The sequence below is a fragment of the Typopeltis vanoorti genome, chromosome 5 (genome assembly GCF_054136105.1).
Source record: "Typopeltis vanoorti isolate ZY-2024b chromosome 5, IOZ_Tvanoo_1.0, whole genome shotgun sequence".
NCBI lineage: Eukaryota > Metazoa > Arthropoda > Arachnida > Uropygi > Thelyphonidae > Typopeltis > Typopeltis vanoorti.
In genome coordinates, this window is record NC_143553.1 from 4943674 (window position 1) to 4959400 (window position 15727).

At 36.6% G+C, this 15727-nt stretch overlaps 1 protein-coding gene across 1 annotated transcript in view; it reads left to right on the forward strand.

Annotated features, from left to right (window-relative positions):
• kn (EBF transcription factor knot) overlaps nucleotides 1-15727 on the forward strand; it is a 302267-nt gene that overhangs the window by 52637 nt on the left and 233903 nt on the right. Inside the window, exon 4 of the mRNA XM_090392953.1 lies at nucleotides 12885-12940. Within this exon, the coding sequence (XP_090249079.1) occupies nucleotides 12885-12940 (56 nt within the window). The remainder of the gene's footprint in view (nucleotides 1-12884; nucleotides 12941-15727) is intronic.

A 15727-nucleotide genomic window follows, 5' to 3' on the forward strand; every position in this document is an offset into this window, starting at 1 on the left:
CTGTCAGAGATCATCCATTCGCTTACTGGAGGCCGAATTATTGAAGAATATATCTTCTCACCCACGCTCACTAATTTAGTATTGGTTTATAACCTTCAGTGGGTGGCAGTTACATTAAAGAAATACGAGTAACTCTTCATTGACGATACCAATCTGGTCGCTTTCATCTGTCTTCTTCAGTATACCCATATCTCATCTAAGACAGTGGTCCATACTTGAATATAAGACTCTAAATGAGACCAAACTATTACTTTGTTTAGGGAAATAATTACATCCCTTCTTGTCTACTAGCAAACTTTCTGCATTTTGGTGAAGGAACTCAGTTGACAGTCCTGGCTACCTTTAATACATTCTTTAGAAAATTGCTTATTGGACTTCACTATTATTCTTAGGTCCTTTTGATCATCCCCTGTTCTGAGTTTATCCTGATCCAGACAATAGGGGTCCTTAGATTTTTGCTCCTTACTTGAGGATTTCCATTTTAAGCTCTTAAATGCCATTTGACCAACGAGTAGTCCATTTAAGTAGTCCACTCAAGGAATACCTCTTCATCCTCATTTCATATTAATTAATCTACCAACATTGATATCATCCCCAAGTTGAAGCATTTAACTTTTAATCGCACTATCAATAAATATAAATTATTGTAATATAAAAAATACAAGGAATAATTTAGAAAAAAAAATTCTTTGATCACGTGTTGTAAATTCTTAGTAATCTCCCCAGCAATAACAATATGAGCTATCGCAAATGATTTTTTTTTTTTTCAGCTAGCAAAGAAAACATTTTAGCAAATAACGTCCACTGTGCAGCACAAGATAGGAAAGATAAATCACTGATGTACCAGCCCTCTTTGGTTTTTTTTTTTTTTTAATTTCTCAGAACTACTACTACATACGGATAAGAGGGTATTTCTATTTGACTATGGCGACTGCCTCTCAATATCTCCCTTCCTGTCGCTGTTCTCATCCTAACTCATTACTGCCTGATTGGCTGTTTTTATTTATTTATTTGTTTATTTAAATACAATTATGATTCAACAAGTATTTGAATAATACAGGTGAATAGCAGATAGTAAAAAGTAATACTACTTATGTTATGAAAAATATCCTAGAATTATTTTACACGTGGAAATATAGAGATTGACAGTTAAAGAAAAGGCAGGAATGAAGAACAGAAAAAGGAAATAGATTAGAAAGAACTGTACAATGTGTGTAACCACCGTGACCATACAGGTTACTATAAAAATGCAAATGTAGGCGATACATCACTAAGAAATTAAAAGCCTCTCTCTCTCTACGAGGCACAAGAATCCATACAGAAAATATTTGAGATATAACACATTTAGAGTAAGTTTCTATAATATACGTTTAAAATAAACGTCAACATTATTTAGTTTCCTGAATCTTGTCTCTCATCTTTTTGTAAAAGTGTAACCTGATGTTACAAACTTTAATTCCCTAGGCAGTTTATTGTAGCTGCTTGTTGCTAAGTGGATGTTTGTGATTGTCTTCAGGTTGGAAATGAATAAAAATGAAAATATAAAATTGAAAAAATGGCAAAATAAATCCTTAGCCCACCTACGGTACAAAATGTATTATAGGTTTATAATAACCTTCGTGGGTGGGAATCACACGTAAAAAAAGCAGTATTCAAATGATTTGTAAAAATTTTTGTTTGCCTTTGGAACTGCCAGCAAGTTCCAGTCACAACGTAAACCAAAGTTGACATTATATACAGAAAAATTTACGATGTTAATTCTTGCATATAATATACTATACAATTAATAAACATTATAAAGTTTCTGTAATGGCAAAATGTTAAGAATGCAAACAGGTCATTGTTGGTTGAATATGCGAAAAAATCAGGAATAAATAACGCACTTTTTAAGAACTTCTTTAAGACGATGCTATCACGTATGTACAATGCTCTCTCTCTTTCAACAAAAAATATTCCAAAGCTGTTGTTTGATCTGTAGAGTAGGATTCGAAATTATTTCATCCATACCTCGCTCAAGGCACTGTTTGATCGAAGTTTCGAACATTTTAATGAGTGGGATTAACAAAAAAAAAAAACGTTAGCGAATCAATTACAGACTCATCTAAACTCTTCGTACACCAAATTTTAAATGTGAATGTAGTTTAGAAATTCTTGATTTTCCTTCGACACACACATCTTTTGTAATACTAGAAAATGCTCACTAGTAGGAGTTATATGTTAATTAATTCATAAGATCTATGAATTAATTAATCTAAACTTAAGCTCTGGTTTACGTGTGAGCAAAATTGCCGCTCCTTGAACAAACCAGTTCACATGTGATTTATATAATTACTGCTGTGAAATATTTGCCTTGCCTGTGAAAAAACATGATAAGGCACCAGTTTTGGTGGTCAAGTTGTGGGATATTTAAGATTCGATCACAATACAACATATTTGTACGTTCTAAAGATTATTATATAACGTAATGCAGGCTTTTCTTTTACTAATTCTGTAGATTACTTGCTACATTTTCATCCCTTATCGATGCCGATCAAACGCACGATTTGCTTTGATCAACATGCTTTGTAATTTAGCACAAGGAATTAGATGGGATAAAACACATTTAAATTACAGAACAATTGCAACTCAAAAAAAAAAAAAAAAGACGCAACACTAATATAAGAATCCCTAAATGTTTGGGATGCTCCGAATCAACTGTATCAAGGTTCTTAAATCGATTTTAAAAGAATCAACACGGGGAAGGTCTAGAAATAGTCGCACTAGGATTTCACTTTCCTGGAAGAAGTTATTTCACTCGGTTGTGCAGAAAAGATTGCGTTCCTATATCAACGGAACTATCAAGAGAATGGAGAGGATTCTGCTTGTGTGTGTGTGTGGGGGGGGGAAGGCAATGGAAAAAAAACTGTATAAAAGTACACTTGTCTGAGGAGCTGCTATTGCAGGATGTTATACTTAGCTAAAATGCATATAAATAATCATTTAAAATGGTTGGACCGATCTGGAAAGCAAAAAAATTACAGTCAGTGGTCGAAGACATGCAGTTTAGTGAAGAAAGTCCATTTTCCTTCAGGTAGATTCAACTGTGCCTGAAAAGCATTCCGTATGGCGTAAAACGAATCTGAGAACTATTCCGCATTAAATGTGCGTAGGGGACACAAAAGGTGTCATGTTTAATTTTGGGGCAGAGTAGTTTCGAATTTTATCATAATAATAAATAATCCGAGGTATTTACAGTCCCTTTGGACCATCAGATTGGCTTTCATAACCATCATTTTTGGATAAAGAAATAGTTTTGTGTGTGCATTTCATGTGTTCTCGGGATGAAACATTCCGAATGGATGTATAATTAAAATATATATATAAAATGTACAAAATAATGGACAGAGATGTCCAAATCTAAACCAACATTGGGAATTTCTGGATCCCTTTAAGAATCCCGTAGTTACTTCAAATGATGACACTTGAGATTCTACACAAATTACAACCCATAAACTTTCCTTTACTTCAAAAATGTCTGATAATAATTGTAGGTGCGCTGTGTATCAGTGTAATCGTCCACAAATACAATAATTATGACTCTGTTAATTATTGCTTGATAATACTTTTTTAAAGAGCTTATAAAATCGTCCATGATATCTCATGAATTTTTCAAACAAAAAAATTAAACCCTAACCTGTCAGATTTTCATAAGATGTCAGAAATGCGTTTTTTATCCTCAAATATATAGTAATAAAGCTACTACAGTTTTCTCGAATATACTCTGTAAAAAAAAATTTTTTTTCTCTGTTTCGTTTTAATTTAAACAATGAGATCGCTTTTAATGGCTTTTAATGTTAATAAATGTAATGCAGCAGAATAATATTGCAGTCTTTCTTCTTCGAGGCCTAATTACATCCAGAGCTCTGTTTCCATGAAGAAACGGAAGAGCGTTCACTGATATTCAAACGTCATCCTTCTATATTTGAAAACAGTTGTACCCTTTAAGAGAATAAGCATTTGGCATCGCAAAAAAGTTCTTCGCAGTTGTTTAACTGATCAGTTTTCAAGTTGATAATTATAAAATTAATTTTTTTCCCTACGTAACAGAATTGATCGGTCGAGAAATATTAAGATACAACGGGGGGGGGGAGTTCCCTCGAAATAGAGATGCTAACGCTTAACATTTAAAGAACAAACTCTAGCGTTGCCTTATAACGGCGTAATTATCTTAATAGACAGTCTTCGAGAACGAAGGGTGATGGTTGTCTGTTCGAGCAAACGTATCCGAATTTATTTCTATATTTCCCCCTAATTAATTGCCGCGCTGTGTTTCTTTCGTTTTTTGCTGTTTGACGTCAGCGCTGTATTTCAAGTATTGCTGCTTTTTATTTACCTGCTGGCCATTTAAATATAATCCTGTTTGTTTCGCAAACAGCTCGTAGTGAATATTTTATTATGCCGTTTTAAAGGCAGCCGAGCAGTCTCAAACGTAACATTATAATTTATTCCCGTTTTTATAAGTAGGTTTGATGCTTTTTGTTTTGCCGTCTGATCCTCTTAAAGGACATTAGAACAAAACCTGTTTTTTAGTAGACAGTTTCATCTCAGGATTACGCGAACAACACACGTCGGCACTGTGAATAATGACAGATTTACTTATATATGCTTAATAATTGGTTTCCTAGTTTCCAAAAATAAACAGCCAATAAATGAATTTATTTCGATTTGTAATCATCGAATCGTGATATTAAAACTTAATCGGAAAAGGTAATAAATGCGAGTGTTATTAGCCCGAATAAATGGCAGTTTAACAAAGTATATGCTAGCGAACAGTCATTTTATTAAAAAAAAATCTCATTATATATAAGGGAAAAAATCTGGTTTCAGTTTATTTAGAGAATTTTAAAAGTGATATAAATGCATCCGCCCAACTTTTAATCTTCAACTGTAATTAGAAGAAAAGAAGATTCGTTTTTCTTACCTCGAGAGAAAATGATTAGTTACTAAATCTGCACCCCGGGGGAACGCTGCGTAAATAAAATTACGTTTTATTACTTTGAGAAATATTTAAAACAGCAAGTAAGCTGTTTCTTGGTTGAAATCAGTCTAAAGTTTGTTTATACTTTCTTTTATTGCAAATACTGCGCAGAATATTTTATAGATGATGTTAAAAAAAAAGGGAACGAAAGTGAAATCAGATTTATTTAAATACGCTGCTCATCTTTTTTTTCTTTTTTTTCTTTTATCGACACTCTCTTGAAATGTTTCTGATATTTCGTAATCCTTCGTTATTTATAATGTCTAAACCCTTAATATTTGTTTTTCTTCGTTTTCGGCAAATAATGATTTTTTTTTTCCTCGTGAGGTAAGCTTGCATTTTGATTGACAGTAAGGTATGCTCAAGAAAGAGATATTTGATTATCTTGTTAGAATGGCAACTTAACACACTTCGCTTGTGTATAAAGCAATAAAATGCGTCGTCAGTGTTCATTTCGACAAACATTTTTGAAGTTTTCGCATAAAGGGAAAATCCAATCAACGTAATGTAAACAACGGTGCGTACAGGCATTAGATGGAAATCCACGTAAAGATGGAGAGATTGAATCATTGCTCAGATGGGGAAAAAAGAAGAGCGTAGCTTGCTCTGATTTATGGGATCTCTCTCTCTCATTTAAATATCATAGCAAAGGTTCCCTTCTCTCTTTAGCCGGTAAAACAGATTGAAAAATGGAATGTTTCGACAGATTTTGGTATTATTACTACAAGAAATAAAACGATTTATTTTAAGAAGAACGTCACATTTTGGGTGGAAATTGTTACACTAGTTGGTTAACAATAAAATTTCTTCGTAGAGTGAATTGGAGAGCATTTTTTAATGTTTGTCCAATGGATGTACCAAGAAAAGATTAATTCATTAACCATAAGCTGACACTCTTATACATTTTCTTAACTGGACATGAAAATCAGCTGCAATAAGTTTCTGAATAAGTGTGCAGTATTCGCACAGATCCGATGGTGATCCGTTCCATAGTGACACTTTCATTGGGTCCGACAGCACCAGGAGAAAATTATATCTAAGACAGTTCACAGAAAGGTAATTTATTTGGTCTCATACGGAGATACCAGATTTCTTGCTGCACGACACTTGGGTTTTTCATGAGCGAATTAACTTGCAAACCTACTCTTTCCTAAACTTGTTTGTTGGTCATGCATGTTAAAAAAACGGTTTCGGTGGCTTGTTAAAAATAAAATACAATACATAAAAAAAACAACTTATTGTTGTATTCCAATATGGAACATTTTCAAGAATAAAGGTAACGAATGTGAACAAAGCGAATTGAAAAACAGAATTAAATAAGAACATGGAATTTCAAACAGTTATTGTAATATGTTGGCTGCGCCACGCCCTCTCGACATCGCTTTTGTTGAATTCAATGTAGGTTAAAAAAAGAGTGAGCTGGGACAAGAATTAACAATGTTTTCCATGTATTGCTTTTATATTGTATGCAGTCATTTAGATAACTTTTCCCAAACATTCTATAGATAAAAAAATTTAACAATGTAAATTATATTCTTATGTAATATTATATTGTGCCTTCAGAAGTCTTTTGTTAGTATGTAAACCAGCCAGAGAACACACCAGTTGAAATTCGCCCATAATTTATAATTTAATTCATTTATTCGCTTTTTTATGTCATGATGTTATTTAGACAATCGCTTCCAAAGCATTCTTATAGTGACAACGGCGGATGCTCCAATGGTTTCCAGTCCGTCTGCTCAGAAGTCATTTAACGGGTTCATAATCAGTTGTCTTTATCACACACTTTGGTTTACGATTGACGTTGAAAGCACGCGCAAATAGCACGTTTATTTACCATTGCAGTCTTCTGAACAGCAAACCGAAGAAGAATACTCTCCCAGGAAAGCACCTGGCATTATCTTGAAGGTGCTTGGCTTGCGCCTGTTTGTCCAGTTAGATTCTTGATGACTCCACTTCCTTTGATGTGTTAGTTCCGCATTGAGGTCGTTTCTTGACTGATGAAGAATAAGAATGCATTTACCATCGCTGTGGTTTGCTCTTCTAAGTAATGTGAATGTTATAGACCGCGGAATAGCTTCCCCCCCCCCCTCTCAAATAGATCAGAATAATATACGAAATTAACAGCACGCTGGCCTCATAGTTGGAGTTGCTTCTTTCGTATTTCATTACAACCAACTGTATTCATGTCTTCATCTCCTCTCATCTAAATACTTCGCCGAACAGTCAAATATTTTTTTTTTAATCTTCAATTTTTTTTTTATTCAAAAATCCAAAATTTCAGGAATCGAACTTTGTAAAATCGAGTTCGTAGCTCAGTCTGTTTTGACAATTTTGGTTGGAAAGACTTGGGTTCGAATCCCGTCTACTATGCGAAGAATTTTTATGGGGTTGTTTCAATTGAAGGAGAGTTACCCGGTCTCATACGGAGATGGGAGGGTCCCCCTTCCCGAAAACTGTGGTTTTCCATCCCGCCAAACAAGCAAACCGGCCAGAAGAACACGCGCAATCTACAGACACCACGAGGATACCGTTAACAACTGCATTGCTTCGGATCGAGTTTCATGGTTCGGTGTGAGCCTACTTATAAGCGTAAGATGCGAAAATGTGAAAACACGTTAGTATTCACTGACAATTGCACAACCGGTTTCAACTGACATTCTGTAACAGCACGGCTAACCAACATAACTGGCTGCCGCGGTAAGAATAAAATAAATAAAATAAAATGAAGAACATCGTACGCAAATGACGGCTTTGAACGGTAAAAGTGTTAAAACACAAAACTTGTTTGTTTTTTCCGACTTCTTGAATTCTGTAACTAAAGAAAGTTAACTTAAGAAATACTTAACTTCAAAACTTGCTTCGTGTTTGTTACAATTCTTGTTCGAGTGTTGCTTTACGTGTATCCAGGGAGCGCGAGAAACACATTTTGACGCACGCACTTGGCGATTTTTAGCGAAGAAGGCAGTTACGGAATATTTGTATGACTATGATGTTCGCCGTGTTGCAGTTACGACATGAGGCTTTTAATATAAGAAATGGTTCTCAAGAGATAATACATTTAAAATCCATGCATCCATAAACATGGCATTTTAGGCATACGCCTGAAATTAAAAAAAAAAAAAAAAAGCAGAGGTAATGTTAACCAAATAATCAAATGAAAATTTCGTGATATTCAGAATATGTCAAAACAATTATCATATTACGTACAACTGATATTCAATGTAGTTGAATGATCATTTACTAAGAATAGTAAATGATCATTCTTGAATTGTAATTGAGATTTGTTTAATTAAAATGGGAGTTTCGTCGGAATGTTTCGCGTACGAAGGTCTTGTTTACCTTGTGAATTATAATCATTACAGTGGCTGTGAACACAGGTCTTGACTCTGAAGGTGTGATCTGAAAACTAAGGTACGATGATTCAAGAAGAATCGGGTCTGACAGATCTGACACTGTTATCGGAGCAGTAAGTGGAAGCAAAAGGTTCTGTCTATCTTTATACTCTTCTGCTGTTCTTGACGATTCGTGTGCTCTTCTACCTGAACTGTGAGGGTTCTTTAGCTCCACGAGAAAGGTCTATCCATAACACTAGTGGATCCGCTGTCAGATAATGCGGATAAATTATCCCGCGCGGGGTTTGCCGATCATTTGTGGATGGAGACGTCGTATCCTAATCACGGCATTTGAAACAAAGAAACGTACAAATTCGTGTCTGTATGACGAGGAACCGTCGGGTATGAAATTTGCAAAACGATATTCTTCCCCTAATCATAACCTTTGCACTACTTCAGAGATTTCCCCCCCCCCCCTCAGAACTAATTTTACATCCACTTTAACTTTGGAGAATTTTTAGCGATAAAGACATTCTCATAATTTGTTGAGGGAGCATTGAGCTGTTCTAAATGATTTCGAAGATTAAGCATTTGTACCCCCCCCCAATAGCTGTTGTAAAACAAAAACTTTTAAACAAAACAGAATCCATTGTTAGTAATGAAAACAGCGTTCTGCCTTTTTTAAATTTTTTTTCTGCGAGATATTTCATGATTATTTTAATTGATTGACCGCCAGTTACGAGTAACTGGGTTACGAGTTAAATTTTATTTTTTAACGTATTGACATCTTTTGATTGTTTTTCTTTCTCAGAGATTTTGATTTTTAGGTATAAAATTATTTAATTTGTGCCCCATGTTATTCCCCCTTCAATTACATTTAAAGCGTCTGGAGTTTGCACTGATGATCCAGGAAAGCAATACTATCATGCACAAGATACTGTTAGATCATCGTTATATTTCTCTTTTACCCATCTCTCTCTCTCTCTCTCTCTCTCTCTCTCTTTTCTTTCTTTCTTTCTCTTGTATATAATTATTATTATTATTACTCGAGACCTCCATGGAGTCAGGGAGTTTCGAGGGAGGCCACATTTCATACCTTCTCTTGAATTCATTCACACTACCTGTACTCACAACCTCCAAGCTCAAGACATTCCAGTCAGGAGCCCTCAGTGCATGAATTCCAACTACTGGTATCCGGTATGATCCGTTCAGAAGTTTATAAGTCGTATCATATCACTCCTCTTTCTCCTGTGGCAGTGTCTGCAGTCTACAAATCTCCCCTCATAATCTGCAGTCCCTATATCATGTTTGGCACTCTCTTTGAACCCACTCCATTGTACCTGCATCACCTCGGAAACTAAGAGAATAGATTTATTCATGACCGTCCAGATGACGTGGTTGTAAAAAGACAAATGACTTCTTTATTCTTGCATGTTAGTGTTCTCTTCAGCATCGCAATTATTCTCTGAGTTGCATTTGCAATCTTTGCTGTATGGTCTCTGAATTTCATCTTCATATCTACTAAAATTCAAGACCTTCATCCTGATCAATTTCTTCTAGCATAATCCGAGCAATATAATACGACATTGGATATCTCATCACAAAGTGCACGACATTCCATTTACTAACATTAAACTGATAGCCATTTTCACATCCCACAATTTCAGCTTATTCAGATCATTCTGCAAGCACTGCATGCCAGTTACATTCCTAATTACCCCGTGTCTTTGCATCATCAGCAATTGCCGTGTCTACTCTTAAATCCTTCCCAATATCATTGATATAAAGACTGAATAACTATGGACCAAGGACTGATCCCTGGGGTACACCGCTAATCACCTTTACCATGTAGACTCGCATCCCCCCACACCACATTTGATATGTCGCTCCGACATCTTCTTATCCAAACTAGTAACTTATAATCCAATCCCGTGTCCTTCAATTTATGAAAGCAACCTCCCATGCTGAATTCTGTCAAAAGCAGCGTCCAGAAGGATCATGGTGTATGGATACCCCCCCCCCCTTGTAACATAGAATGTAACATTATCATAGAATGTGAGCAAGTTACTTAAACACGACAGTCACTTAGTAAACCCATGATGTCCATGGCAAAGCACAGATCCTCTGTTAACCCACTTCTGTATGCGATCCCTTACTAACTTTTCCAAAATCTTCACCAGCACTACAGAGACACTGATAGCTTGATTGTTAGACGCCACTGATGTCCAATGGGATCACCATACATTCTTTCCGTTCCTGTGGAATCTTCCCTGCGCTGAGACTCAAGTTATGCAGCCAGTTCATCAGAACACTCTTCCATCATCCGTACTATCTCATTAACCTCCATTGCCTAATTCTTATTGAGTTTATGCAATAGTTCTAGTACCTCCTCCTTCTCATGCACCTGCGTTCATTCATTAAGTATAGAGGTAATAGCACTGAGCTCTCTATATTGCGTATCAAGTTGATAACTTTTAGCCAAATAGGCACTGATTAGTTGAACAATGTCCGCGCGGTTAGGAGTGTCCTAGGTTCGATACCCGTCGACAACGCAAGGAGCTTAAGGATCTTCCTCAGCCATAGCCAAGTTAGCCGGTATTGAGCGTGCACAGCAGGGTTTTTTCAGCCAGTTTATCTGGGGTTTTTCATCCCGCAAACAGGCAAACTGGTCCCGTGAACACACACGGATTACAGTCAGGAATACTGACCCAGCCATAGGCCTGATTCGTCAGTAATGCCGGTTCCGAGCCCGGATAATTTTTTTTTTTTTGGGGGGGGGAACTGAGATAGTGCCGTATACCTCCCCGTAAAGGGGACTCACAGCCATTGTATCATCATACGATAATTATTAATTATTATTAGTTGAACAGTCGTTCCTCTGTCTGCCATCCGCATTGATAAGAGTAATTTTTCACATTCACTCTTTCTTTTACCTGCAACATGACGATAGAATTCTTTTGAGTTATCTTAGCTTACAGCGCCAGTTTATTTTCGCATTCACACTTAATTTTCCGTACAATAGTTGTCACTCTTCTAGCCTGCGTATTATAACTTTCATAATTGACATCATCGTTATGCGCGTGCTATTCCTCCACATCACATTTTTAAGGATCTCCTGTTTAATATTATTACACATTCATTCCGTATTCATATATATTGCTTTGTTTTGATACATGTCGAAGATGTGAAGCGTGCTTTCGTGTTTCCATGGCAACTTGTTTTAGTCTTCTTGCGTCTATCCTTGTCAAGAATGAAATATACTAGTCTCTGCTTTCACACGGTATGCACTTTATGCCGCAGATATACGATGCTCTTGCTTTCAAGAAAGAAAAGGCGGTGTATTACACTTCTGTTTCACATTATTTAGAACTTTTAGCCTACGACTAATCAGAAGGAAATGCTTATACAATGCCAACATATATCCTAATTGGATAATGCTGTTCATAACTTTTTTTTCTCACATAAAACTTTTAGAGTTCTAGTTGTGGCTGTTTAAAATGAATTCAGACGACTAAAATGAGTGAAACCCACACATGCCATTGACGAACTCGCCTTCAACTTAGCACACAGCGATTTAACATTTGCAAGATCCATTCTAACAAACGCTGCAATATATTTGTTGTTGATTGTATTTTTGTTTGTAAGTTGCGTGTAATCTGTGGCCGGTCTGTCTGTATTGAGGATTACAGAACCCCCCCCCGTTTCCACGTGGAAGAGCACTTCCACTGCCGTATGAGATCCACTGATTCAAACGCGCAATTAAAAATCCCTTAAGCGTGTTTAGCATCCGAAACGAATTCTAAGTAAGTCTTTCTAGTCAAAAGGACGCGTCATTTCTTCCTCTCCTAAAAATTCAGATGTTAATTCGGTGTTGTCCGTAATCAGTAACCGGTTTGCTTGTATTGATAAACGTAATTATTTGTTCATGAGCAAAGGAATAATGGCAATTGGATATGTGCGCACCCAGAACCGGTCAATGTGGGAGGGAGAGTTAAAATGGATGCTGACCTTGTGGATCCCGAACTCATACCGTTAGAAAAATCAATCAAAAATCAGCATTCCAGTTCATTCATTTTAACATAAGTTACTTGAGATATTACTGAAAAATATAGTTATATAATTTCACTTCCTATGTGAAAGAATTATACGCTGTATGCCGACAATTTATATTTCATTTTATTACTTAATAAAATGAATTTTTATTAAGTGATAAGTCATTTTTAAAAGATAAGTCCTGTAATATCAATAAATACGCACTTTAGTAATTCAGGTTTATTCATGAATGAAGTCATTACCAATATTTTATGTCTTTAATATTATAATTGTACGTTCGTTTTCAATTATCTTATCACATGAATATTCTGCGCAGGGTTGGGTAAGATAGATATTAATTACTTTTATTTCCATTCTACATTTAAAATCTGTAAATATGGTGTTGTACAAAGTTTCACGACTCATACACATTGATTCTTCAGATATGTGATTTTCCACTGTGTAATTTTCGCTATTTTTTAATATTATTGTTCTTCTAGGTGTCCGACAAGAGCAAGACCTGTACGTTCGGCTTATAGATTCAGTCACTAAGCAGGTAAGCACACGTTCTGCACTTTTGATATCTGTTCTTTAACTAGTGCGTAATTTGCAATTAAGCCAATGTTGTTAAGACTCCCTCCTAGTTCAAGAGAAAATTAAACCTAGATTATTTGGATGCATAATGATGTATCAAAAAGATCTAATGTTTTCAATTGGCATGTGTATGCATTTTTCCTCAACCAGCTTTTTCATGTGAATTCCGCCCATGAGTTCGTTAGAGCTATAGGTTGTTCCAACGAACAAATCGCAATCAATAACAGTACCAGAAGAAAAGGTGGACTAATGGTTGCATAATCCAGGAACCTTTCAAGCTACCTCAGTCCAGTAATCAGCGAGGAAGCATCTTACCAGGCTATGGAATTCTGCAACATTTGTAATGCTGATTTTGAAGCAGGTCATGAGACTCGCCAAAATCATCCATACTAGATTCCATGGTTACGAATAATATTATGTTTTACTGACACGATTTTTTTAATCTGTTTATCTTCAAAATGCTGTGTAAAATAGGCTGCCAAAACAGGAAAGATGGGAACACCTCAATGCTGTGCCTCGTTTTAATCTTTTTTTTTTCTAGCGGCAGTTTCTGTTTATGAAAAAGTTACGTGTAAAGAAGTAACTATTGCTAATGCATCAGTGCGGTTAACAGGATGAGAATAAAGGTTCTTTTGAGTGGAGTTGGCATACACCGAATCTGAATTGCATGCCACTGTGAATCCATAAAGGCGAGTCTCATACTTCAAAAGTGAAGGCTAATTCTGCTTTCATCATTATATTGAGATCTCTCCATTTAAAGAAAGGTAATGGCGAATGAGCAACCAGCGGTTTTTCCTGCTTCCCCTACTCAAAGGTTACATACTCTATCGCAGTGTAATTTTGTTCATCAACACACACACACACGCTGGAGACCACTTCACAATGCCAATTATATAATTAAAAATCGCAAACGAATACTTGGAAGAAAGCAAATTATAAAAGCATCACGTTTATGGTTTAGCAAAGCTGTATTCGAAATTCTCTTCATCAATTCAACGGTCAGAGTTTGGCTTTCGAGATGTCCGCTCATTGGCAGCAACGTAGTTAAGTAACAGTCTCAAGGCGAGAGCCATATAAAAACATTAGTGTCTAGCATCTGGCGATCTCCTAGTTCGACTTAACTCGATGCGAAGAAGAACTAAAAAAGAAAAATCAGCGCTGTTACGATCAATCTGTTCCTTCTTAGTTCTTCCGCCAATCACTTCCGATTCGGCATCTAAAACTTCGTCCTACAACCCGTAACCCCATTATCTGTAGAGAGAGTGGAGAAAGAATTGGGGGAAAGGGGGGTGGGTGGGTCAAAGCTTTTTCTCTGCCTACACTGGAATCGACGATGACTGAAGCCGTTGGCTGCACACTCGCTAGACTTGCTCGTTAGAATTTTTAGCTAGATTTGCCGATAGCCTCATCATTACGCACGCTGACGGCCTGAGAAGAGGTGGGGGGGGGGGGCACGACGACGACGACAAAATATCGCTTTGAGGGTGGGATAAAACGACGCAGAATTCACTTTTACTATCAGTGTGATCTCATTTGATCTTCATTAATCAGGCTATTATTGAGTGCCGCTCCTATTGTGGCAAAGCAGCCATGGAGTACTATGATTAGCATACCAATACGCCTCTGACGAACGAGCACGACGGTAACCCATGAAGTCTATCGTGGTATCTGCCATGGGGAAGGAGGCTGTGAATCATTCCAGCAATTTCCGCAGCTTCTCCTGTTCGCTATCATCTGAGTGTGAAGACGAGCAAAATTAAACAAAACGATAACACTTCGATTCAGGTCGACAAAAAATGCTAACATAGCCAGCAAAAACTCACATTGCCTTCCAAGTATAATTTTTCACCCTCCCCCCGCCCAAGTAATGTACAGAGTAAAAGAGAATGCCGAGTCACTGCGTTGTCATCGCCGTATTTACCAAATGAAGTAGAATTTGCTTGCAATGCTCGGCAGGAATGAAAATTCGATATCTTTATTTATTGTTTATTATCGTGTCCCTTGAACTTCTAAGTTATCCCCTCCGCCTTCCCATCTTTCGTGGATTAGAATTGTCGTCGAAGATGACATGGCCACACGTGTACGTTTCACTACACGAAGAATATTTCAGATAAAAGCAGCATTTGCATTTGCAACAGCAAGATTACGACTTTGAAATGGAAAATATGCTTCCCCCTTCAGTCGCTCACGAGTGTGATGACACTTGCAGCTAGACAAAGGTGAATACACGGATGTTTTATAGAAGAAAAAATCTGCATGTAATCAGTGGAGCTCCACAAAGTAAAACATTAAGGGGATGGCGATGTACAATAGCAAGGATGAATGCCCTGTTTTACAATATACTTATCAAAGGGATATACGGAGTAGGAAGCCGATGTATGAAGCACAATCTCTTTTCGTCTATGGTCCTTTACAAATATATAAAGAACTTCTCTTTTAGACGCCATCTTTACCAACGTGATTCCTTTTTAACCTTGTATTAAGGTGAAGGTACATTTTCGAGAAATGACAACTACAAGTATCTAGTTGACAACCATATTATTCATCTTGAAACTAGATGAGAATGTTTCCCATACGTCTATTATTAAATGTGACACTGCTAACTCTCTGTTTAGGATTAGATGAAGGGGGCTTAGTCCTTGAAGTGAGTGCATTATTTCTGCCAATTGCATGCATTCCAGGTCTCTTTTTGTGTGTGTGTGTGGGGGGGGTTCCGGAGTTTCCAAGATACATAAAAATCCTGTCATCT